Raw genomic sequence first — 27,111 nt, forward strand, 5'->3', positions numbered from 1 at the left:
TGCCGTTGCTTCCTCTGTTTCCTTCAAGTGGACGCTGAGGTTGGGGGAAGCAGCAAGGTGCTGCTTCTTTCCAGTGGACAACTCAGTTTTTGATTGAACTGATAAATTCTGTGGCTGCTCATGTAACCATGGCAGCCTCAGAAAACACACACCATTATTGTCCTCTACACCGGGAGCGAACATAGCGTAGGTTTTGATTTCCATCAATGACAACCCGGTTCACATTTTCCCCAAAGTCTTGGTGGTATACTGGAGAGTACTTTATTCCTCACATCTCTTTTATTCCAGGTTTTGCCTATTTTCACCCACAGAATTCTTCTTGACATCCCAATAATCTTCTCCAGTTCTTCGGGATACCTACACACTCATTCAGATTCGGACCTTCTCTATCCTTAAACCTCTTGCCATGCTTTCCAGTCTTCCTCTCTGCTGTCCATCCCTACTTTTAGACCATTACTCTAGAAGTTGTTACCACTACACATCTATTAGCGGCAATCTGTAGTTGTAGTGATGTACCTTCAGATAGTGCAGTATCAAAGTGGGTTTCTGTTATGAAAAGGCCAATTGTGGCTTAATTTAAGAAAATACAGCAATTAGAAACTGTTGACTGTGAATGAGCTGCCACTTGTAAAGGCCTACTCACGACATGTTGTTTTTCCTATCCAGTGCAGTACCCTTTCAAACCATTCCTATTCAGAACCGGGTCTTTAGCCCAAGCACCATGTGTGGGAAGATCGTGTGAAAGTTTGTCAAGAGCAGAAAGACACCCACGTTCAGAGATTATTTCCTTATAGTGAGATTCTTATTACTGAATAGTTAAAGGGCTCTAAAGGGTATAGAATGCAACTCACAAAGTGAGGCGTGGGTAAGTGGCTTTTAGTGTCAAAGCGGCTAAAAAAAATGTGAATTCCAAGTAATGGTTTATGTCCTTTTAACAGTCATATCGCGAAGCTCGTCACAGATTTACTGACGTTCATCCTCCAGACAAACCAGTATTTACCTCCAGTTGCTGACAGAAAGTAATTATTCAGTATGTAAGCTGTGAACAAGGGACTGTGCACAAATTACTGGGGGGACCAGGGGGTTGGTAATATAATAAAAGATATTATATTTTATAATGTTGGGATGTTTGTTTTCTAAAATAAAATATAAAGTCAGCCCCCTGCCTATATTAGTAATTTATGTACAGTCCCTACCATGAGTTGGGATTGTTTTAAAAGCAATTTTTTTTGTCAAGAACAAGCTTTTTTGCTAAACCTGGCTAGCTTCGTTGTAATTTATCAGTTCATATTGTAACATATGTTTTGATGTAGACATTCAACAGTGAGTTTAGGATAATTTCCGATATAATATTATCAGTCAGACTGGTAATCTGAAAAAAAAGTATTCCAACAAAAAGATGTGTCTGTCACATTTGGTGCTGGAAATAATGATAACACTCCATGAACACATAGCTGCAATATTAGCCTCAGCTAAATGCTCACCCAAATGAAACTGGAACCCTGTGTGTTTTGTGAGCCGCAATTATTGCATGGAGAGTTGTATGATTAGCCATCCTCAATAATCTTAATAATAATAATAATAATAATAATAAATTATATTCTTATATTTTGTAAACTTGAGGCGTATTGAACTGTTTTCTATACCTTTCTTCCCTGTAATGAAGCTTCAGCCAAAAGACTTTTGCAAGCATAACAATATAAGAGTGGAATCAACTACAATTTCATGAGAGTAGGATGGATTGCATATCCGTGCATGATTCCTATCATATTTAGGTATAACTTGAATTTGAACTGCACAAAAAACTTTCTATTGTAGTTTGTTGGTGCGGTTACAAAGCAGCTGCATGTAAAGTGTAAAGGGAGTGGAGGGACACTCCTAGACACACTGAATGTCATTATTTGCATAGTGGGAAAAGACATATATCTATATTATTATGCTTATGAATGCCTATTTCATTATTGAGTTTTTCTTTCAGTTTTCCTCCTTTGCAAGCGTACTTGAAATAATGAAAGCTTGTTGCCACTGGGGCCTTGCAAGCATGACGTACAATATTTTTAAGCATGGGTGCATGTTCCCGAGCCGTTTGTGAAAGTGTAAGCCAGCTAGTTTCAGTGTGTGAGAACTGCAATGCCTTTCTTCTGTATCAGCTATTTTACAAAAAAAAAAACATACAGAGCTGTCGTAGTGCGAGTTTGATAACAAACGCCACGAAAAGAGCTTTCTAGTTTTGATAAATCATCCGTGTGATTTGAATGTGTACATGCACTTTACATGCCTCAGCGATGGTGTTAAATCTGTGACATTGTACGAAGGAGAGGGCCCCAGCTGTCCCATCCAAAATGGATGTAAAAAGCTTCTCTAATTCATTTTTGGCCACTTGGGGCAAGTACAACAAACTGACATACTATTGCGTTCTAGTGGTTATAATGAGCATGTCAGCAAACAGTTAAATAATATATGAACTTGTCCAGTGTTCCCTCTTTTTTTTTTTTTTTTTAACTGTTGCTCTGGTTTTGGGCTCCTCCGGCTACTGAGAAAACTATGCTCTCTTAAATTACTGCTAAGAGACTAAGAGAGCATAAGACACGGGGTAGAGTTCCATATATAATATATCCTTATATAATATTTTGAACAGATAATTTACTGTCTGCAAACTACTGATGAATTAGGATGTAATTCCCAACATATTTTGTTGAACAAATTCCCACAGGCCTGTCAACTGAACTCCAGAAACCCTTCATTAAGACCATCTGCCATCTTCCAAATATGTTGATTTTAAACTGAATGCTACTGAACACTATTAAAAACTATATAAAAGTCAAACTTGTTACAATATTTTATTTTTTGTCATGTAATTGTACAGTACGTGTTTAGCTCAGTTTGGTAGAGTTTGTTTTCATAGACCTAATATACTTTGACATTTAGCTATATAGCCATCACTTTTAACTATTTTAAGCTTTGCTTGTTGCTACTACATAATTTATCTGTAATTTTAGCGGACTATATAAGCTTAAACGAGAAAGCCTTACCAATGTCGACCCATGTTAACAAGCTAGCTTGTGTCAGCTAGCTAGCTTGCTAACATGACATGAGTCAACATTAGTAAGGCTGTCTCTCATTTGAGAGTGATGGTATTTGAAAAAATCTGAAGCAGCTATTGCTTTAACTACAAAACACATGAATGTCTTGGAACTGTTAAAATTTGTATATATTTTTGTAACTGTTTCTCAACACAGCCTTGGTACGTTGCAAAGCTAGCTTATGTAGCATTGGTCTTTAAGAACACTGCATTTCTTTTTTAGCATATAAAATAAACATTTTTTTTTTTTTAGACACTTCCAAGTTGTGACGTTACCTGTGTCGGCACCAAAAAGTTGTCCTTAGACACTGTACAAACACTACAACCAATAAGCTAACTAGCCTGTACATTCTGTGCCATTATGAGAGTAAATAACACTCCAGCAGGTGGCAATAGTTCACCAAAAGAGCTAGGATTAGCTAGGAAGCTAGGAAAAGCTACTAATAATTGTACAGAGCTTGCCTAATCATGCTGTCTGGGTGGTCTGCAGTTTTTCATTCCAGATGGCCATGGTCCAACATATAAAAGTGTTCAGATTAAATGAAAATGAAAAAATTAAATTGGCTGAAAAGGGGTCCAAGTAGTGCCAACAGGACACACCGCCACTAAGGGCCCGTCAGATTGGCATGCCATTGATTTTGATGGATAGCTTTGCCTTTGGAAAACAGTTACCTTAAAAAAAACATGAAGCACAATGGAGTAGTTGACATCTTAAATATCATAAACTCAAGTTAGTTCTGTTACACCACTGCTTTCCAGGAATTGTCTGTCAAATTCACTGTGTCATTCTTCAAATTGTGACCTCAGGACGTGTAAAATGTTTAAAACCTGCTGCAGGAACTGCTACCTGTTACTACAGGGAGGAGGTAATTACGGCGATTACTCAACCACTCTTTCTTTCTTTTTTTCTTTCTTTCTTTCTTTCTTTATTTCACTCATTAATGGGACGCATCCAACTGTGCAGCCTCGAGCTCGGTGTGGTTTCTTTCATCTGATTGCGTTCTTGAAATCATTTTTGAAGGTTGATGAACTCTTCAAGGTGCAAGATTACACAACCTGTATAGCACACGATACTGTAACCCCAACGAATGTTTGCTCACATCATAACCTGCCGTGGATCATTGACTTGCCTGTTTATTCAGAGTCACCTTCTGGGCTGGGATACTTGGCATGTGTAACAATGAACACTTTATGGGTTTGTGTTTGGGTTAGAACCCACTCCCGGGCAGCAGATTAATCTTTGTGTGGTGATGTTTCAGTGGAATTTGGATTTGGTTGCTCCGGTGAGCTCAGTCAAGTTGCTCCTGGAAACTAATTTCAAAAGAACAATTCATCCATAACTAAGCCATCATACTTTTAATGGGACACTGCAGAGAGATGCATAAGCTAATAAGGCCTTTCATGAATAAGTTAATGCTGTCTTCAGGGAAGGCCAGGCAGCCAGAATCCTTTAGTCTGCCCCAGGACTTATGAGATTATATCTTCCGCTTGGTCTGAGCCTGGACGGAGATCCCCGGGGGAGCACTGAGTGTCTCTGGTCCCGCTGTTGCTAGCTGAGCAGGGTGGATTAAGTGGTTCAGAGAATTCATAAAAACAAATTAACGCCTTAATGTGCTCTGTGTAGCCCTTACATCTCTGTTTAGAAGTTTGGAAGATTCAAATTGAACTGTCATACATGTCCTGACAGCAGACACAGAGTACCCAATCAAACACATGAAGCTGTAAGTATTATGCTTATTAATCACTTGTACATATCTGTTAGGTGCAAATGTAAGTGAACCACTATTTTCAGAAATAACAGCAACATTTCTATTGTTTTTTTTAAACGAAGCAGGGAACTGAACAACTCTCATCACACTGATTTGAAACACATCTGAGCAGATGGCCTCTAAATTGGCATCCCCCGTCTTATAGCATATTTTACCATGAAAACCATAAACCCCAATAAACCATAGAAGACCATACTGTGCGTCAATCAATAAGCTTCATCCTCCCCCAGGTGCCCCTTTTTAGCTAGTTTGCCCGGGGCCCCCAGAGAATCTATAGGATCGCCACTGTTGGTTAGATAAAATTATTTGTTGATTAGCCTGATTGATTTATGTCATAGTATGCCATAAATGTATAACTAACTATCCAAACTGTCCATGGAGGATGTAAACATGACTGCAAGAGTAAAATGAATAAACAGGAATTATAAACAGGAATTATATCTTACATCTTATCTGTTATTGCACAGGTAGTATGTTTAATAAATATAATAATGAAATATAAATAAAGTAATCATACATCTTAACTTGACTGAGTTATTTAACGGCGCAATAAATGTTTATCGTCAATAGTATCTCAATAAAAATGAATCAATAATTCAAAACATCCGCTGTCGTCATCAGTCGCCAACCGACTGACCGGTCCTGCGGCAGCGCGTGACGTCGCCGTTGCCAGCGTGGAACGCGCGTCGCGCGGCAGGTCCGGATCAGGAAGTAAACTGTGCGATTCAGCCTGCGGGACGCACGGAGGAGTCGGCTCAGTGAAGACGCGTTAAATTCAACGTTTAAACAACGCTTTGCCGGAAACCATTTGGAGGGACGCCGCCCCGCGAGCTTTCTGCGCTCCCCTTTTCCGCCGATAGCAGACTGTGTCCGGCTGTCAGCTGCTGTGCGCGGTGACGGTGAGTAGCAGAATGAGAGCTGTCGCTGCGTGGAGCTGCGTGTCCGCCGCTAGCTAGCTCTGGGGTGTTCGCCTTGACACACCGAGCTCCACCAAACCTGTGTGTTTGAGTTTATTTATTTATTTATTTCTTAATATTTGCGTGGGAAAATGCAGCTTCTTGTAACGTACGTGTCCGCTGGTGGGGGGGGGAAGACATCAGCTGACATTGTGAGGCGAGGAGGAGACCACAGGCTGACGGGACAGCTGCTTCAGTCCTCCCCCATTGGCATGACAGCAGCGGTGCACCTGCCAGAGCCACGTACGTGGACGTAGACCTATCAGATGACATGTAATGCAATGAGAAATAACAAATAACACTAATATAATAACTACTAACTACTGCTACTTCTACTATTACTACACCTACTACTACTAATAATGACAATAATAAGAATGTTTACAGATATAAGGATGAACCAAACTTATAAATTGCATTGTTTTTAAAAGCATGGACCCCTAAATTTCTGCAGGAAGAAAAAAAAAAAGTTTTGCACAATCTTGCATGTGCAGGATCCGTGTGCAAATACTTTTTCTAGTATTGCTATTATATACCTAACACAAAAGCATTTGCAGTTCATTCAGAGACATCAGCTGACAATTACACATTAGGTACACTAGCGTAAACAAATGCATAGCAGCACGACAGTAAATCTTAAATCGCCATTTGTTTAAAACCACTGAGAGCTGCTGTTGGTTTAACCGTGTTTTTTTTTTTGTTTTTTTTGGTGGCTGCGGTTTGTAGTGCTGTAGTGAAAGGCATTGTCTTGCACGAACGTTTGTTTTTCTATTATTTTGACAACCCCATTGTAGTCAGCGGGCTGGGCTCTCTGCACGCTTTCATTCAAGGCCGACGTCTTCATCTTCGTCTTATTTTTGTCTGTCCAAAACTCGAGTTCATGTTCAGTTCAGTTCAGTTTACCGAGATTTTCCTTCATCCTTTTATTTACCCCACAGTGGGTGTGTCTTTTATGATTGGCCAATAGTTGCTTGCAGCTTACATTTAATCCATCATACCTTCTATCGGAAATATTTGAATTATACAGAATAACTGGTGTGCGTATGTGGATTTCAGATACCTCAAGAAACCCGACAGAACCTGGGGAGATGACGTTTGCTTCTCTTTCTATCGTACGTTATGTAAAACGGTTCTCGCCGCCATCGTAGAGGACGTGTGTCTTGGCTGTTTGTTGTATGCGTAACATTAATATTACGGGCAGTTTTTTAGCGTTAGTCAATGGTTTATGAAGCCCTGCGTCGATTGCCTTTGTGTGGCAGCTGTCTAGAGTAAACACTCTGCAAGTGAAGCATCCACACCCATGTAAATGCCCTCCCGTATTTCACGGAGCTTTATACAGCCTGATAGGAAAGAGGCTTGTTTGTGTGGCACTGTAGTGGAGGAGGAAAGGAGTTTTATATGAGAAAAAGGACGAACCGGGTCAAATTAGATCATTGCCAGAAGTGTTGTGGACGCGGTCGATTTAGCGGGTGTTCCCCCCCCCCCCCCGCCAGGTCATTTCTTTTGGGCCGATGTGAAAACGCCAGTCGCAGCCTGTTCCAGGACAAATCAATCGCAAACTCTCGCCGGAGCGGCTCGTTTGCAGTGAGCGCACGCGTTACCAACATGCCAGCGTGCTCCGTTGTCAATTAGACTGTTTCCTGATTCGCTGAAATCTAATTTTCCTGCAACAAACGACCAGTCGCTGTTTTGCTAGCACGCGGTTGTTGAGGTTGTGCCAGAACTTTGTCCCGACTGTGAACCGAAGAGAGATTAAATCCAACATTGCAACTATATTTTATCAATTACTCCTTGAATCTGAATGAAATATATATGTTTACAACAGTTTCACAGCTAACAGCCACATTAGCATTATGAATATTAGTTAGCTAGGGCTGAAGAGTCAGTCAGAGTCTTCTTATTCCCATTATCCCATTGGAATGACTCATGACCTAATCTCTTAACGGATGACAAAAATCTAAGGATAACTGAGAAGCTAACCATAATACGTAAGTCATGCTACATTTCTGAACTCTTCTGTTTATCTTTTGAGCCTCCAAGGGACGACTGACGTGTAGGAGTGTGCTGCCGTTTGCCTGCTCTCTTGCTGCTCCCAGTTACGGTCCAATTTAGTCCAATCTAATGGGTTTATTTCAGGTCTGAAGGGAAAACCTTTAATGGCTGTGTGTTTTTCTGCTTGTTCAGGCTGAAAAGACCCTTGGGTCCCGCTCCTCCGCGGTGATAACCGCAGCTATACTTTGGTCTTTTTATGACGTGGCTTTTTTTTCTTGTCGAGCGCTGCTTCTTGACCTGTACGCAAAGTTTTAACACAAGTGTTATGTTTGGGCACTCGTCAATTCTCACCCAAGTAATCCCGACATGAATGGTGCTACGTGCTGCTAACGTGTCGTACAGGCTGTTCCAGCAGGTCCGCATGTCTTGCAGGTTGATTTCAGTTGAATGTCTGCCAGGCGGGAGTATCCTAAGACTGAATGTTTGACATGTCTGAGTTTAATTTGTCAAACTGCCACAGTTGGCAAATTAGCTTAGCTATGCATTACTGGCACTACAGCCACCGCCCTACCTGCACGTTAAACCTGAGACTGATGTTATTGTTCTTACATTCTTCTTAGATGATGGTGGACTCCACGCTGGCTCAAGTGGGAAAAAATCTGAGTGAGGCCATGAGGATCCTTGGAGATGGACAGAGGTAAGATCAGACATGGTTGTCTGGAACCTTGTAATTAGAAACAATGCTAAAATGTACAGTTGTGGTGGCTTTTTTAATCACCTTATGATGTCAGTTAAGGACGTTTTCTAAGCCTGCATTGTTCTGACGTGACTGGCATCAGAGTTTTTTTTTTTTTTTTACAAGGAAATACCATTGAGCATAATGAGTATAACAAGCAAAACCTGTTAAGCAACCAAGAACCTGTTGGATAAATTAAAGGATTATCTTATCTTATACATGTGCGTCTCTATAGGGAGCTGCAGGCAGGAACAGAAAGGCCGTCCTTCAGCAGAACCAGCATCCCCGGACCCCTGCAGGGAGAGTAAGACACACACACACACACACACACACACACACACACACTAACTCACTGTCAGTCCTGATTGGAGTTTCTTAAAGTTTCTTGTCATCCAGCTGGTTGTGCCAGCATATCTCCGGAGCGATTCAGATCCAATCTGTAATGTGAGAAAACTGGTTTTCATTGAGGAAGACATTTTTATGAAATGCCTCATCCGAGAGAGAGTAATAATTCAGGACAGACGTAACATTTTTAAGCTAATTTAATCACAGTTAAGACAAATATACACGTGTGACTTTAGATGAAATGTTCCACCGAAGGCACTCACCGTCCTTTGTGTTTCTCGTGCAGTGGTCAGGATGTCGCCTCTATACTGCACTTAGTCCACAACCTCATTCACGAAGAGGAGGAGGAAGAGGACAAGCCCAGTCAACAGTAAGTCTTTATAACGTTTCTATTTGCTGACTGTGTGAACTTTAAACAGGGCAGTAGTTCCTGGTTAAAAAATAAATAAATAAATCGCCAAAAAATTCTTGTCTTGTTCGTGGCTAGTTGTAGAAAAGCTCTCTACGTGAAACTGAACACAGCATTTCTGGAGGGAAGCGAAGAACCACAGCTAAAACTACTTGTGTAGTTTCAGATTTGCATAGTTTGCAAAACAGAGACAAAGGAGCGCATGAAATAGACGTCCCACGGTATGAAGTAGCTTCTGTTTCGGTGTTTCCAGTAGGATGCAGAATGTGGGTGAGCAGGGTCACATGGCGTTGCTGGGTCACAGCCTGGCGGCCTACATCTCCGTGCTGGACAGGGAGCGACTACGGAAGCTGACCACTCGCATCTTGTCCGACACCACGCTGTGGCTCTGCAGGCTCTTCAGGTTTGTAGCTCATCTGTGGATCCATAGAAATCACTAGTGCTGGTCTGGTGTAGGTAATGATTACACGGGGATGAACACCATCAATACGGGCTCGGTAGATTTCTAACACAGCTATTTATGATATAACAGCTCAAGGAAGTCTTCCTTAAACTCCAATGACTGACTGTGCATTGAGATGAATGCCATTACTAAAGCAAGAAACTCACTTAGAACAATTCAGAAAGTCTCCACTAGTCTGCGCTACAGCTGCGCACCAGCGCCACATACGTCAAATCCAGCAGAAGCGTCAATGTCGACCCAATAAAATGGCAAAAATATACATAAAAAGATGTAAATCTAATTAATTTGACTCACCAACTTTGGGGCTGTCAACCAAGGGTAGCGCTCATAGTCGCTGTCTTTCAAAGTTGTTGAAATTTTTCCCGGCTGGGTCAGGCTAGCTAGCACCAGGATTGGGCGGCCTTTCCTCACAATATCCAGCTTTTCCTTAAAGGCTGCCGTGAAAATGTCTTTCTAAGAAGATCTGCGACGAAATCGATAACCTCTCCTCCTTCCACCAACGTGGGTTCAAAAAATAGCTGTCAAAACGAACCGCTAGCTTGGCTTAAATGGAGCGTCTCTCTGACTCTCCAATCAGAAGGACGCTAAAACGCTGACGCCGCGGTTCGTCACAGAGAAGGCCTAAAAATACAAACTTGAAATGTGGTTGGTTAAAGGAACAACGTCATTGCAATGTGTTTCAAGCTTTAGCCGCCTGCAGTTTTAAATGTGAAGGCCCAGGTAGATTTCTTTGGCTCCGGCAACACGTGACGGCTGAAATATGATTGGATAAAAGCTCCAATGCAAAGTTACACTGCCAGAAGGAGCATCCCCGAGAGAGGAGAGACAGACGAGCCATAAAATTAAAAGATTAGGCTATTTAATTTGATTAATATGAAAATATTATAATGTAAGTCAGTGATTTTGATAAAGTTTACTGACGGCAGACACTGATGGCCCACCACTGCTAAACTCTCAGACATAGAAGCACATAAGGAAAGTTTATCAAATGTGTGTATGCTAATTATTTGACAGTATTTTCAGAGCTCAAAGTGTGATCCTTGAAACACTTCCTGAAATAACCTCTTCTTCAAGCATGATGACCTCACTGGTTTTTTGACTTCCTCAAACTTGCAATTATGCGTTACTGGCAATGTGAAATGTGTGTGTATTTTTAAAATAATGAGAGAAAATTTACATATATTAACTATCTTTATCTGAGCTAAAAAAATCACAAGCACTGTATGTGTTTGGGTTTTTTGTATCGTTTGTATTGTATCTAGGTAAACGGCTTAGATTTAAATCTTTGTCTCATTTAAACGAGATTTCAAATATCTCATGCTGATTCTGTCCGACCTTTCGTGCCTCTCTGGCCGTCAGGTATGAGAACGGTTCCGCCTGCTTCCACGAGGATGACAGGGACGGCCTCGTAAAAGTGTGTCGACTGGTCATCAACTCCCGCTACGAGGAGTACGCCTCCGAGGGCTACGCGGTCCTCAGCTCCAAGCAGCCTATCATCTACCAGAGCGCCTCGTGCAGGCCTGGTCTGGGGCAGCACCTGTGCAGTCAGGTATGAACGCTGGATGTTTTCTCCTCAAATGATAATGAGCTGTCTTTGAAAAGAAATTAGGCAATTACAGATCCAACACTGGCATACCATTAGGCCATACGTGTGAAACATACGGCCCGGGGGCCAAAACCGGCCCACCAGTGGGTCTAATCTGGCCCGCGGGATAAATTTGCAAAAATTGCATTGAAGACATAAACTGCAATTATTCCAATAAAAGTAACTGCTGTTACAAGGGTTCACACATATTTGTGAACATAACAACTGAGACCTAGAACTGAACAGAAATTGCATTTCTTTTTCTTAAAAAAATGTGGGGTTTAGGGAAACATTTGGAAGGAGACATTTGCAGTTGTCGTTACTTACAGGTAAATACGCTAAATCGTGTTATTGGTCCGGCCCCCTTGACATCAGACTGGGCTGTATGTGGCCCCTGAACTAAAATGATTTTGACACCCCTGCATTAGGCATTAGCATCTTATACTCCAAGGAGTATATGTAACGTATGCAGAGATTTTTTGTCTTTTGTCCAGTTGCATATATAATAGAAAGTGTTTGTTCTGTTGATGTCTCTGTCCTTAGCTTGGCCTCCCTCTCTCCAGTTTGTGCACAGTGCCATGCAACACTATCTTTGGATCCCAACACCAAATGGTAGGAAATCACAAATAAAAAAACCAAAACAACAACACATAACTATCAGATAATTTAAATGCGCTTAATTTTCATTTTTTATTATCACTACCAGGATGTCGCCCTGTTGGAAAAACTAATCAAAGAAGACACTGAAGCTGGAAAGCTTCCTTTGCTGCTGATTGCCAACGCAGGTGAGGACAGTCAAAGTTCAGACATTGCACTCTATCTGTGCATGCATGTTGTATTACAAGAGTTTAAGATAATACATTTAACAGGATTTAAACTTCAGTTATGCGTTTTTTTTGTTTGTTTTTTTTTCCCAGGCACCCCTGGAGCCGGCCATACAGACAAGCTGGGTCGTCTGAAGGACCTGTGTGATCAGTACGGCTTGTGGCTCCATGTGGAAGGGTGGGTGAGCTCTGTTAACCCTCTACAAGATAAGATAATGCTTCTTTATTTATCCCACAGTGGGATGAGATGGTGACATTGACCTTGTGTAGGTGTGTAAAGAACAGATGTGCAATCAGGGTATGGTTAACTTAGCTTAAAAGTCCATTGTGAGGACTTTAGAAGATGCACATATGCCACTTGTTTAAGACAATGTAAAAGTACTTCAATGTTGACGTAGCATCTAATAATAATGCATTGTTAGGATGACAGCTTCAGTGTTGTGGTGATGGCAGGGAAATTAATTCTAGGGCTCCAGACATGGACTGTAAACAAGGATGTACAAATTTTCCGTGAGGTTACCCAAAGGATTCCTGAAGAATCTTGTTTTGAAGCTTAGTGCGGTGGCTCAAGCCGTCGCCATCTCGGCGGCGTCTGGCTTTTCCAGACATGTGCAAAGATGCAGAGTGGAGATATGGCAAGCAAGTAATGACCTGTGACAGTCACTAAAATATGCCACACCCTCTAGTATGTATGACTTTAAGCCTGAATTCAGTTTAAATTGGTGAGTTATGTTAAGAAACAGACCTACTCTTGGAGCCAGCATCTAGTGGTCAGTTGAGGAACTGCAGATTTGCTACTTTGGTATTCATTTTTCAGCTGTCGAGGTTGCAGCTTTACTCTAGCATACTGAGAAGGTGTGGGGCACTGCAGGGTGGTCATTCCTGGTAGACAGTTTCTCCAGTGTTTGCTGCTGAGCTCATTGTTGCCGTCTTGTTAGCACACGCTCCTTAAACTCTGCATTTTGTTTTAAATGCGCACGTTCACTCTGTGTGGCAGAACAGAGCAAGCAGTCTACGTTACTTTTGTTTCCGTCGCACATCATAAAATATTAAAATAACCCTAAACCTTTCTTTTCCTCTTTTTCATCTTCAAACTGTCTGATGTATTATTTAAAACTGATGTCTTACATCTAGTACGTTTACACAAGTGTCACTGCTACTATATTTTTATTTATTCACTGTGATGTTGTGCTTTGTTCTACAGGGTGAACTTGGCGACACTAGCGCTGGGTCAGGTCACCTCTGCTATCATGGTAATGTCTTTGAAATAATATAATAATGAAATAATGAAACTGATGCAAAAATATATGGCGGAGAAGGGTCTTTAACAACAGAATGAGTTTTAAAATCTATTATTGTTAGAGTGTAAGGAAACTGAGAACGTTCTTCTTACTTTAGACCAATGTGTAGATGAGTTTCCTTCCTGTTATGGCTGGACAAAACAATGTAATAGTGACTCATTATTTTTATAAATAGATCATTTATAAAAAAAAAAGACATTGTTACACTCTAGATTAGATGGCTCATAGTCATATGGCCACCATTTAAAAACCTAGAAAAGACAGATGGACGTGTTGGATGAGAAAGAACAGGCGACTAACCGAGTATCCGCCACCCACACCTGCCAACTTCTGAACCGTCTCTGCCAGTGTTATTGTCTCACCTCGCTTTGATTACAGAAGCCAGACACATAGGGAGCGTGCCATCTTGTGTAACTTTTGCCCGTTTACATCGTTCTTCACCTTCCAGGCAGCCACCAGAAGTGATAGTATGACACTGACCCCAGGACAGTGGCTGGGACTGCCTGCTGTAACCGCCGTCACTCTCTACAGACACGAAGACCCAGCACTGGTTAGCTTGTGTAATTTTTCATTTCACATTCTCTCAGCTTTTGTTATTTATTTTTTTTTTGGTTGCCTTCTCACACACTTTGGCTTGTGGCTGTGCCTCTGTTTTGTCTCTTAGTCTCTGGCTGCAGGTTTGACCTCCAGCCAGCCTGTGGAGAAGCTGCGAGCGCTGCCTCTCTGGCTCTCCGTCCAGTACCTCGGGCACAATGGAATCGTCCAGAAGATCAGACACGCCACCGCTCTGGTGAGCTCTTAATGCTAAGCTAGGCGACCGTGTCCTGCCACACGGGAAAACATAAGTGCTGATCAGTCTCTCTCTCTCTCTCCTCCCCCTTAGAGCCAGCAACTCCTGCAGAAGCTGAAGTCTCTGACCTCTATCAAAACATCGGTACGTGCTCTCTCAATGCTCTGCCGCTGAAAATATCATGTCTTGCATTACCTGGTCCGACATGTTCAGACCATAGACTGTATAAATATGGACAGTGGAAATGTCTTGAAAAGTGAAGCCAAAGCAAGTAGAGCTCCCCCTGGTGACTGACTGCAGTATAGGTCATAAGCTCCACCCCCTCCATGTTAGTGGATGGGACTTGCATCAAACTAAAACATTAAAATACAGGTCAAATAATCAAGGATGGTTGCTATCATTTCAGGTAGTTAATATAATGTTGATGCATGTTCAAGTGTCAGCTCTTTGGATAAATTTCGTTTAGGTTAGTTATTTGACACTATTGACACAGGAAGTGACATAATAGTTGTAAAAATATTTGTAAAAAAAAAAAGAAGCAGACTCTGGCTCCAGAGTCGCAGGATGGCGCCGCCCGTATCCCCGGGAAAATAGCATCACCTTGGCCATTGCAAGGAAGTGGCGACACGTAGTTCATATTTATATACAGTCTATGCTTCAGACATGTTAGCATATAGCACAGAGCGAGGGATGTTCCAAAATGAGTCAAGCCACTGAAAAGCTATTAACAATTAGCAATAGTTAGCATTTTAGAACTAACCAGAAAATATTCTAAACTGTGCACAACTGACTTTACATTGCACATCAGTAAAAAACTGTGTATGTCGCGAATTTGGTGTGAAGCCTAATTGTGGCAAACTCTTTTTCTAAAATAATTAAATTGTTGTAAATTTATGCAACTGTTAGCGACTTTCAGTTCTTTCTGACTTACTATGTCTGAGGCTCTAAACTTCAAGCCCACTGGCTCCTGCTAAATATCTTCCAAATTGTCTCATAAATGTACTTCAGTCTATCAGTCTGTTTATGTTTTGCTAAGTAATGGCTAAGTAGTAGCATGTAGAGCTTGTGACGGACGAAGAAATGACGACCCATTTGTGTTTGTAGGACGTGCTTGAGACAGAGATCTCTCTCGCGGAGGCTTTGAAAATGGTAACATAAGAGTTGTGTTCACACTAAAACCCTCTCAGGAAAAGCAGACCTGGCTAAAAGGCTTGTTCACTGGCATCCGCTAGAGGCGAACACTGTATTCATGCGGTGACTTGAAATTGATTGCCCGTATCGGAGCGCTTTACATCCGAGCCACTTTAATCCAGATGCAGTGAACAATCAAGAGTGTTGGCGACCCGCATCGTGACACAGTGGTACTCAGAGAGACGACTTGAGTCTTTAGTAGCGCTGTGTCAGTAGGATGTGTGTGAGTCTCAAGGTGTGTGTGAATACCTTTGTGTGTGTATAGCTGTAGTTATAGTCAGTGTGGGTTACCTTGGTTCCAGGGCGTGGTGTCGCCGATCCCGCCCATCTCCGGGGCTTCACTGCGGGACGTTCTGGGCTCTCTCATGCTCTCTATTGTAGGTGGGACCAAGCCTTTGCCCCCCTCCCCTCACGTCCCCTTTCCCCTTCCCCACCCTTTTTTCTTCCCTTTCTTTCTTCCTTCCTTCCTGTCACTCCTGACCATTTTCCTTCACTTACATCAGCTCAGCGGTATTTGGGTCTCTCCATTGGCTGATGGACTGTTCACTTCTTCCTAATTGTTTAGGATGTGGACCACTCAGGCATGTCCTTTGAGGTACTTCAGGGAATGCCTCTCCACAGTCATTATGTTTTGTTTCCTTTGGGAGAACTACAAGGGTCATGAATAATTAATGATGTGTCATGTTGCACCCCATGGTCATCAGACCACTAATGTAACTTAAAGATTCATTTGTAAAAGATCAGTGTATGACTGCACAGCTATCTCCTGTCTGTACTGGTTGGCGAAGGTCAACTTTGAAACCGTTGAATCGTCATATATCTGTCATATTGTTTGTGTCTCCTTGTCCAAAAATGACATGGGCAGGACAGAAGCATCACTCGGTGTTAGAATAGATTAGACAAAGCAGTGAACATAATGTCACATTGCCTCCACTGTGTTTTACAGATGATGTTGTATACTTCGGATCATGAGCCGTTTCAAGGCTTCGTCAAACTTTTTCTTCTCCAAACTCTTATCTTTTATATTCTTAATCTTGTGTAGGTTGATATTAGTTTAGCAAAACACAGAAACCTCTAAAATACAAGACCAGTGCAGCTTTTTTGTAGAGCTTTGTAGGGAACCCTTCGTTGACTTTGACAATGACGTCCCTACGTCCAGGGGAGTGTTCTTCACCTGAATGGATGTTGTGAAAGGAGTTTTCCTTGTTCTTGTAGCTTAATCATGGTTGTTTTACTGGCACTCAGAGTTCCTGTGACCATATTGTTGGTTCACATCAGTCGTTTCCCAAATTTAAATGCCACCGTTCCCGACATTTACCTGCCTACCTGTCCATGAAACAGCTTTTGAGGTCAGTTGTTCAAAGACATTTGATCTCTTGCTGCGGTTCCTAAATCTCCATCCCAAATTGGATGTTAAACCTCAAATTATGAGAGTTTGCAGTTGAAGCTGAATATTTTTCTATAAACAGCTGAAACAACAAAATTCTGTCAGTGTAATTACTAGGTACCTACCCTTTCATTATAGTTTCATTATAGTTTTTATCTTTTTTGTCCTGTTTGTTGCGCCACAACTAGAGACATCCTACATGGTGATTTAGAAACAGAAAAGGTTGTTGTTCAAGAAATGTCTTACTAGTTGCTTGTATGGGCTTCTGGTGTGTGGACTGTCTGAATTCTCATTTATCAGTATCTGAAACTGTTGAATCATCTAGTGATGGGTTCGTCCAGTCCATTGGGTCCAATTCACGACCATCTGAGCTGGTTCTTGTGCTCTTGTGCCAACTAACAGCCCAACTACATTAGTCAACTTGATGTGTTTTCGGTCTTTGCATGACTGAAGTGCAACAGTGACAGAACTAAAATAGTTTTTTTCAACAATAAAAGTGGTTTACGTCTTTTCAAAGTGGCCAGAACTTCGTTTTATGTCATAGTCCTTGATTTCTTTGGTCTATTTTGAAAAATGACACTTCCACTACAGGAAGGGTGTTGATTCTAATCTGGCATATTGAGGCCTAGAGACCTGGCCTGGATCATTTAACCATTTGACTTGTATAGTATCGTAATATGTGTGCAGTATGTACGTAAACGTATTATTCAAGTTATTTTTTTTAGGTTTGTGACAACACTACACATGCTTGTGAATTATTCATGACCCATGACATTAACACCCCAGAAACGGCAGCCATCATTTCTTCCCCACATGATGCTTGCCTTAACCCCTCACTTGAATGTCACTGATGATGATGAGCTTCGCTGTGGGTTTTATTTCCTGTCTTAGTGGTTTAGAAAATTCAGAAATTTACCACGTGTGATTCACCTGAGGTCGGACGTTTCCTGGATTTAATTCTGGTTATAGCTCAGAATAGCTCAATTTGACCCTGATAACAGAGTGACCTTAAACAGGGGACACCATCTGTTGGTGAAAACACAGGCATGTAACCAGACTTGGTTTTGACATATTTTACAGTGATAGGGGAGTTAATTAAATTGCTAAATGCCCTAGAAAGTTGCCTTAGAAACACTGCATGGCTGCCAGTTTATCTTCCAGTCTGGACCTGTAGCTTTGGTTTGCTCCATTCCACTAAGAGGCAAAGGGGTTCAGTCACCACCACCATGAGTTTGACAACTCAAAACAAAAACTGTATGCAGCATACAGTTAACAGTAACCATGGGCATACTGTAGCTTCAGCAGGCATGGACACAAAGCAAACTCTCCTTTGTTACATGTTTGCATTGCACCATTTCAACTGATGAGTAATTATTTTTGCATGTTCGATAAGTAGATGTGATGTTAAGTGTGATAATGAACGCTTCAGATGCTTGATCTGTGTCTTTGTGTGTCCAACAGGTTGAGGATGATCTAAACTCTCCTGTGGTGCTGTTCAAGTTTTCCCAAGAAATGAGTGCTGGTAAGGATCGCACGCTCTGGACGCTACACTGTAAAAATAGTTTTTGTAAAAATAAAGACAGTAATCTGTGGCAGCTCTTTTAACTAGATCCTGATGCCGTTGTCTTTGATTACAACCCCAAGGCTAAGAACCACTGTACTTGAAGATACAATTCCATCCCTTACTGAAGAGATATGTGCTCTGTGTTTGAAGGTCTTCTTCTAAGTTGCGATTAGAATTAAAGGAGGCCGTATTGTTCAACTTTGTTGAGGAAATCAATAAAATACACTGAAAAACTATGTAAAGTTATACATTTTAACTAGGGCCGGGACTTTAACGCGTTAATTAAGATTAATTAATTACACAAAAATAACGCGTTAAACATTTTTTACGCATTTTAATCACACTTATTTTTGCACCGCGGAACGTTTCTCACTGGATGAGTTTCGGCGGACCGATTATACTGGAGCACCAACTAGCGTTCATTACTTCAGACAACAACAAACCACAGTGAAAATGAACGAAGATGCTGATGAGACCGCTTTGGTTGGCCCCGTGGATGGGAAATTTCAGTCATTATTCAATGGTATACTAAAAATCCATATGAAAAAAATGACTTCTCACTGTTCTCAGGTCAAATATTTATATGCGATTAAAATGTGATTCATTTCGATTAATTAATTACAAAGCCTCTGATTAATTAGATTAATTTTTTTAATCGAGTCCCGGCCCTAATTTTAACCTTTTATTGCATTGATTTGTGTTTTCAAGAACCAGCTGACATGGTGTTTTTAAAGAAGAAGTTGGAGAATACTAGGGCGATAATGTCACTACATGCTCACACACCCAAAAATGTCATTGTCGTATTCCTTTATTTCCTCTTTCCCTATGTCCTTAGCATCCAGTGGGGGTTCAGTGGACGGTTTGTGCTCTGGAGAGAAAGAGGTTCTTGATGCCTTCAACAGATGGGTGTGTGTTTTTCCTTTTTTGTCAAGTACTATACCTTGTATATTTGTGACTTTGCTAATTGGAGCTGAGCTGATCTATACACCGACCAGCCACAACATTAAAACCACTGACAGGAGACATGAATACATTGACCATCTTTTGACAATACTCCTGGGAAACTTTTTGACCTGGCATTCGTGTAGATGTACCACCCACCTAGACCAGACCAGGCACCCCCACCCCATAGCAATGACACTCCTTGATGGCACCAGCCATCCCTAACAGGATGCAGCCTGACACAGGAACACACACAAAAACGGTTTATGAACAACTAAAAAAAAACATGAAGAACAGCACAAGGTATTGACCTGGCCTCCAAATTCACTAGATCCCAAACTGATCAAGTATCTGTGGGATGATCCACCGAGGCCCCTCCCCTCAACCCATAGCACCCAAAGTCCCCCACTAACAACATTCTGTTGCCAAACAAAACAGGACACCCTCAGAAGGCCCATGTCCATTAGGAAGGTGGTCATAATGTTATGCCTGATTGGTGTATATATTGTATAATATTTTATATATTCACAATAAATCAAACAATTGAGCGTAATAATATAAAATTAGAGAATCACATGTCATCTATCTATCATTGTATTCACGCCGGTTTCATCCAGAATACCAACATGAATTTATGGATGTTTGGATAATAACCTGCCACATTCGGCCTTTTTCTGGACGTTTCTGAACAGAACCTTTTTTGACAGAACAAACGTTTTCAGTGTTTTCAGCAAGCTCACTGCCACAATGGTGTATTTCTTTTGTGTGTAGCTGGGTGAACAGCTGGCCCAGCTGGTTCCCACCAGCGGAGTAGATGTGGTGGAGCTGGACGACGAGGGCACCTGTGTTCGCTTCAGTCCCCTCCTGACCGCTGCAGGTAACTTGATCGCACACACACACACACAAACATTTTGCTTAGCTAGCAAGGGAGAAATCACCAGGAGGAAAATACCATGACTTGCCTTCTCTTGTCCAGTTCTGGGGACCCAGCAGGAGGACGTTGATGTCCTGGTGGAGAAGCTGACGGAACTGGTGCTCGTGATGGGCTCCACACTGTGCCTCAGACAGGACTTCAGAGAGGAGACCCACCGACGTTCACCTTCGCTTAGATACATAGAGGAGCTCACCTGGCCCGGCCTGGGAATTATCCGGTAAGACTGGATAGGCTGTGATTTACAGAAGAATTCAGATGCCTTGCCGTGGTAACTAATCCCTAACCCTTGGTCAAGACTGGAGCCATCCTGTGTCAAATTATGTTGATTGTGCACAGAGATACACCCATCATTGCAAGCTAGGAACCAAAGTCAAGGAAGTCCAAGGAATATTGAGATAAAATTGGGGGGGAGACACAAATTTTATAACCTCTCTCTTATCTAAGTGTTCCCAGGAGCACAGTGGTCTCAATAACCATGGAAGAATTTTGAAACCACTTGGACAGAAAGGCCTTGGTCAGAGAAGTGACCAAAGAGAGGTTCTCTGAAAAGTACAAACCTTCAAGGGCTATTTCTCTACTCAGGCTGCTGATACGAGAGTTGAACATAATATCCGGTAATATCTAGGACAGGAAGGATTTCACTGTCAGGCCATTTTAGTTTTCTGTGCCATTTGTAGGGATAACATTAACAGCTGTTGAGTAGCTACACTTATATATTGACCTTCAAGGTTCCTCTTTTGCTCGGAAGGTGCTTACACTGATGTAGTAGCTAACAAAAACCATATAGAAACCCGTTTTTAAGAACTACAATTCTCAGTTCCTGCCATGCAGACACACGAAACAGGGTGTACTTTAAATAGTCAGGAGAGAAATGTTCCTGCGGTCTGAAACGACCCAACAATCCCTATTGCGGAACTTTAGAAGTTGCCTGGAGTAACAGGAGAACTTGTCAGAAAGACAACCAAGTTCCCAGGCAGAACCACCAGCACTATATCTGGTAAAAAAAAACAGGCTTCTCGTCACCTAGCTTCCCCTGTAGTGAAGCCTGGTGGGTGCTACACTGTGCTAAGGATAGGGAGATTCATTTAGAAACCTTCTGAATCCACTGTAGTGGGATTAGTGGGATAATATCAGTTTAAAATGATTACATTATTGAGAGAACTGAGAAAACCCAATTATTCCCAATAAATTAATCCTGTTATACTGTTCACATCATTACTTTCCAACTAAATGCTTTTCTCCAGCAGTGACAACACACACACACATTCACCTCTAAATCAAAAATGAGAGAATAGCAGCGCTGCAGATTCCTTGCTTTCCTTTTAACCGCGCTGTAAAAACATCATGACCAGATCCGTTGCTGTGTGTTGACGCGCAGGTACGAGCCGCAGGTGGAAGAACTGGACGAGAGCAGGAGGAAGCAGCAGCTGGAGAAAATTAACGCCGAGCTGCTGAAGAAGCTTCAAGACCTTGACACGGACATCGTCTTCTCCACCGGTTCGTACCGCTTCGCTGCTGAGAGACGCGACGAGACGCACAGCGTTTGTCTTATTCATGTTTCCTGTTGGTTTTCTCTCCGTCTCATCCCAGGCCCGGAGTTCGGGACAAAGGAGGACTGTATCTTCGTGGGCATGGTGACTGAGGACGTTGATGTTTCGGAGCTTGTGGATACAATAGCTGCCCTGGGGAGGGAGATAGAGGAAAGTGGAAGGGTAAGTGCTATTTTAAAGGATGCGTGAAGGTCATTAGACACTCACAGAGAGTCGATGGACTCGGGACTGGGTCCAAAGAACTACGTTTTTGTCCCAAATCTACACAAACAGAAGCTATACGTCTTGAATCAATGATCAAGTCTTGTCAAAAGGAAGTCCTTCATGAAGAACGTATATCTAATCATCTAACCATTGGGATTTTTTTCCCCGTGCAGCTTCTGGAGAACATGACGGAGGTGGTGAGGAAAGGCATCCTGGAGGCAGAGCTGCAGCTCCAAAAGGCCAATGAGGAGAAACTCATGGAAGAGGTGTGCGGGTCGACTTTGAAACGAAGCTAGACGTCTGTGTGATTGTCTCATCGGTGTGGTTATTTACACCCACGGTGTCTGTGTTCTAGGGGATGCTGAGACAGCTTCCTCTGGTTGGCTCCGTGTTAAACTGGTTTTCTCCAGTTCAAAGCTCCATAAAAGGAAGGACCTTCAACTTGGCTGCAGGTACTGTGCGTTTCTGTCTTCTGGACAATCCCGGTCGTTGTAGTGCTGCCACGTGTCATTGCGCGCACAACAGAGCCATTCTTTGGTTTGTAATGTGTAAATAGCTGAAGCTCTCAGGACTCCTACTTCTTAACTGTTCCCGAAGTGAATGTAGGTAGTAGAGGATGTGGGTCAGGACACTTTTGTTTTAGCTGTTTTAACTGTATATTTGTATAAATGTCAGTTTACGTGTTTATGTACGTACAGGCGCTAGCTAACGCCTTGTGTCCTCAGGTTCGCTGGACTCCACAGAGGTGACCTACTCCACCAAGGCCCAAGCAGGGAGGCCGCCCCAGCAAGACACTCCCACTTCCTCATCAAAGAGGCAACCAGGTAGGGTGGTACGCTAGCAGAGGTGTACTAGCAGTCAGAGTGTGTCCTGTTTAATGGTTTGTTTGTCCTTCTTTATGTTTGTGTTTAATGACTTTTATGTCTTGATTGCCTTATGTTTGAAATGTCCTGTACTAGGTCTGACATGCCTTTTATGGAGTAATAAATTATCTGAGAGAGGAAGTCGTGTAAAAACTGGATAGCTATCAAGCTAGTGGGCTCCCTCCACTCTTCTGGGCTTTTGGAGCTGCAGAAAAGTTTGCAGTTTGTTTCTCTTTCGCGCACAGATCCACTCGAACCGAGATATTTTCACCACAGCATCAGTTCTGTGGCTAAGCCCGGGCTTTGCCAGCTCTTCTTCGTTCTAGTTCTGCTTTTCTGAGTAGACTGTTGGAATTCAGCAAATGTTCATATTATTGACACGTCTTCATTTTCCTTCACTTTGGAGTTTCAGTCGTAAGACAGCAGGACAGAACATGTTTTGTTTTGCTCCTCTGGAGTCTAAAGATGTAGAAATGATTGTCTCAGTATTTCCTGGAGGAAGGAAGGGACCTCATCTTGTTCAAAAGCAGACCAAAGCAGTCATGCATTTGTTGTTGTAATAAGTGTCTTCCCCTCTGTTGCTTCAGGTTAGCTCTAGGGATGCACCAAAAATTTTCGGCCGAAAAACCGAAAATGCACTTTTGGGCCATTTTCGGACGAAAATTGCTGCGGTTGTTGCTTGCATCATCACAGCATCCTGTTTCAGCCGTGTTGTTTTGGCCTTGTTGTTTCGGCGATGAAGTTTTGGCCCGAAAGTGCATTTTCGTTTTTTTTGGCCAAAAATTTTTTATCGCCGAAACAACATGTGCAAGCAACAACCACAGCAATTTTCGGCTGAAAATGGCCCGAAAGTGCATTTTCGGTTTTGGGCCGAAACTTTTCGGCGCATCCCTAGTTAGCTCCAAAACAGCTGATGCATCACCCTCTCCTTGTGCCACAGGTCAGAGGTTATTCCGGCGCTCAGGGGCAGGCTCCGACTCCATGAGCGAAACCAGCTCCATCGGGCAACCTGACGAGACTCCCAAGGAAAACGCCTCTTTGAGCAGCAGCCTCGCCCCTCCCCCTTCCCCACCTGCGCCAGAGACGCCGCATAACGCTTCAAGTGACGCAACGTCAGAGGAAATCCAGGAGCCTCCCGAGCAGGTGCACGCGCAGGTAGACGCCGCTGAGGCCGTAGACGCCGCGGAGGCCGTAGAGGCCAGGCAGCCTGACGGCCAGGAGGTGGAGGAGAGTGGGAGATAAGGACGCGTCTTTCTGCAGGTGCTCTCAAACCGTCCTCCACGTGGAACCAGCCTAATAGATGTAGAAAAGAAAGGTGTATTACACTGGGAATGTAACTCGTCAAGGTCTGGAAGGACAAGTTGATGAAGCTACGTTGGGCTGTTTGTCTCTGCCTTATTGTTACAAGACGAAAATTAGTTCACAAGTTCTTGTTTAGTGTTTTAATATGACTGCAGGAAAATGTGCGCTGCATTACGGTCTACTACAGAGGTTATCGTCGTCTTAGGTTGATGGATAACGTTCTGCTCTCAAACTTTGCAGCTGCACCAAAAAAAAAAAAAAAAAAAAAATGAGATTTAACAGTTCAGACTGACATCCAGCCCAGCTTAGTGTTTCTTTTTACACTGATCTCTCCGTTAGCTGATGACGGAGTAGCGATATTGCACACCGATTTTGTTTTTATTCTTTTCTTAGCCTTGAAAAGAAACATTAATACGCCACTCATTCATTCATCCGAACACTCAACTGGAAACCCCCGCAGCTCGATATTACAGTAATTGCCAGTGCAATTATAACGTTTAGATTCCTCACTGTATGTAGTCTACACATGATATATATATGCTGTACGTAACTCGCCAAATTACTCTTTATGTGATAATTTATGATAAAATAAGTCTGTATAGAAGGATTTGATTATAATTGTGAGTTATTTAAAAAAAAGCTAAAAGCTTCCAACACTCCCTCCATGCGTGCACTACCCAGAAGCTTACGATGGAGTCGAAACGATAAGTACTCCATCACACAAGCTGCAGCTTCGTGGCGCAAAATTCTCTTTAAAGTTGCACAACTTTAAGTTAATGTTAATGAATTTCTTTTTTTTTTTTGTCAAAATACATTTTTACACTTTCTTCCACAGAGGAGCATTGCTCCGCTTTAATCCTGTGAGGGATATTACTATTCTTTGCCAAAAAAAATTGCCCTTTAAATATTTGCAGGTGCCAGATAGGTGAGAGGATTTGGGTGTTGGGATATTTGTTTTGACAAACTGATCCTGCTAGACAGTCACCCATCCGACTCCAAACATCCCGTGTGCACAGATTGGTGCAGATTGCTTTTATTTTGGCGGGTTAAATATGAGAAAGGCCAGAAGCGTGTCAGTGCACGCTGAAACTGACGGGAGATTCTCTTTTTCTTTTAAATAACTCGGTCGTCGGCTTCTCGTCAGTGAGAGCCGATCGACGTTTTAGACGCCGTGCAGAAGTGGACGAGACTCGCGAGGTTGTGGGTTTGAAATTTCCTTATAAATGGAAGAAAACGACTTGGAATGAAAGCCGAACGTGGCCGGACTGTTCATTAAGTGCTTTGATCCCGGTGCAGGTTGAAGACTCACTGTAAAGAGTTGTGAAATGTGATTTGATAGGGAATGAAGATTTAAAAAAAAAAAAAAGAAAAAAAAAAAATTAATTGCACTTCTGTTCTGTAGATAATTACAACTGTTCTGTATTTAATTATGGTGTAAATGAGCCTTCATAACGGTTATCTCTGTCGTGTGATTCTAATGCAAAGATAAATCAATAACTTTCTAACCTTGAGGCGTTTCATGAAGAACTTTTGATTTGTTGCAACGACGTGTCGCTGTCTGAATGTTTATATTTGATCAGGAGAATATTTTATTTTGAAAGTCGATTTCGAGTGCAGAAACACACTTACACGCATCCATTTAGAAGTTTCAGTTTGAGTCGGTGGCTTTCTGGGGTTCGGGTGATTTCTATAAATACCTCTACGTTTTTTTTCCAGTCTTCCTACACATATTCACGTCTTGTAACTGAACTAACTACTTATCTGACAAAAACAGAGCAATAAATGAAGGTCAAGGGGAAAATGGTATTAAAAAGGAACGTATACAAAAAAATATATATCTTGGAACAGATTCAACAATTTGAGCTAAATGGGTTTTGTTCAAGTTTTGGATGTACTCTGACTGAAACTAAACTTTTGTGTGATCCGAGGCCTTGGCGTCCAGAGTGAACGAAGATAAAACTTTGACTTATAACTTCACTCAGACCTTCGACGATGGCCTTAGAATAGTTTGCGGAGATTCAAAAGAAGAAGAAGAAGGAAGGAAAGATGTTCTTTTTCATCCTGCTTTAAAATTATAAACGATTGTTTACAGCAATAACGGACTAAAACACACCACCAGTTTGCTTTAATGCTTTATTTTGGCACACATGGGATGACTTCAACACGTGCAACTGTACGTGAAGCTCAGAGATGTTTTGCATTTAACTCCCATTTCTTCTTTTAGACTGGAAGTTGCTCTTATCTAGATAATAATCATAAAATATAAATTCATAAAATGTATAACAGTAGCCTTCCTTTCAGTTTGAGGTTCATGCCTTCAGGTGCTTCCCCTGCGTGAACAGGCCACATTCTCTGGTAATATAAGGGTCAGACCGCGTCGACAACACAGGGCATATTAAAAAAAAACACACAAAGATAATTCACATCCCGTACACAGGGATAAGTGTTCCACTTCGTTTCATCGCAAAAGCTCGTCAGAGAGGAGCTTTATGTGTGATTCGTCTGTTCATCTGTTTGGATTTTAGTAGTTTGTGCGAATCGATACAAAGCTGTGATACACCGCTCGTGCCCAAAGGTGATGGAAATTCATTAATGGATAAAAAAATTTTAAAAAAATAAAAAGGGAATAACTTCAGATAGTCAACAGCGATGATTGAGGTTGGTGTGTTCATGAAGCAAACGTATTTTTATTAAACTCTAAACCCATGTTTCTGCTGTATTGTCATCATTTGCCTTATTAATCTAAAAAAAAGTTTGTTGCGGCCTTCTGATTGGTCCGCTGACCACCAATCAGAGACTAAACTTACTGTTGCTAGGTTAGACAAACAGTAGCAATGGATGGGGATAGAAAAACACTGAAACTGTAATTATGGAGTCTAGAGGCAACGTGGAGGTTACTAGTCTGTTCACCAGTTTTCTGTT

The 27,111-nt window shown here is 42.0% G+C and overlaps 1 protein-coding gene across 2 annotated transcripts; it reads left to right on the forward strand.

The window, feature by feature from the left end:
* The first annotated feature begins 5,335 nt into the window (after nucleotides 1–5,335).
* On the forward strand, nucleotides 5,336–26,896 carry pdxdc1 (pyridoxal-dependent decarboxylase domain containing 1). 2 transcript variants are annotated; one of them, XM_084570917.1, is made up of 24 exons: nucleotides 5,336–5,750; nucleotides 8,420–8,496; nucleotides 8,771–8,839; nucleotides 9,167–9,250; nucleotides 9,543–9,692; nucleotides 11,112–11,301; nucleotides 11,881–11,949; nucleotides 12,044–12,122; nucleotides 12,255–12,339; nucleotides 13,366–13,414; nucleotides 13,911–14,012; nucleotides 14,127–14,252; nucleotides 14,346–14,396; nucleotides 15,357–15,401; nucleotides 18,292–18,352; nucleotides 19,230–19,300; nucleotides 20,108–20,213; nucleotides 20,313–20,487; nucleotides 21,649–21,767; nucleotides 21,861–21,982; nucleotides 22,198–22,290; nucleotides 22,380–22,476; nucleotides 22,750–22,848; nucleotides 23,828–26,896. In XM_084570917.1, the coding sequence occupies exons 2-24, from the start codon at nucleotides 8,420–8,422 to the stop codon at nucleotides 24,127–24,129; spliced, it is 2,421 nt and encodes an 806-aa protein (XP_084427043.1). In that variant the 5' UTR covers nucleotides 5,336–5,750; the 3' UTR covers nucleotides 24,130–26,896. The 2 variants fall into 2 exon arrangements, with proteins under 2 accessions (XP_084427043.1, XP_084427044.1); XM_084570918.1 differs by lacking the exon at nucleotides 15,357–15,401 and having other exon boundaries at nucleotides 5,337–5,750.
* The last annotated feature ends 215 nt before the right edge of the window (nucleotides 26,897–27,111 follow it).

This window comes from Chelon labrosus, assembly GCF_963514085.1.
Source record: "Chelon labrosus genome assembly, chromosome: 21".
Lineage (NCBI taxonomy): Eukaryota > Metazoa > Chordata > Actinopteri > Mugiliformes > Mugilidae > Chelon > Chelon labrosus.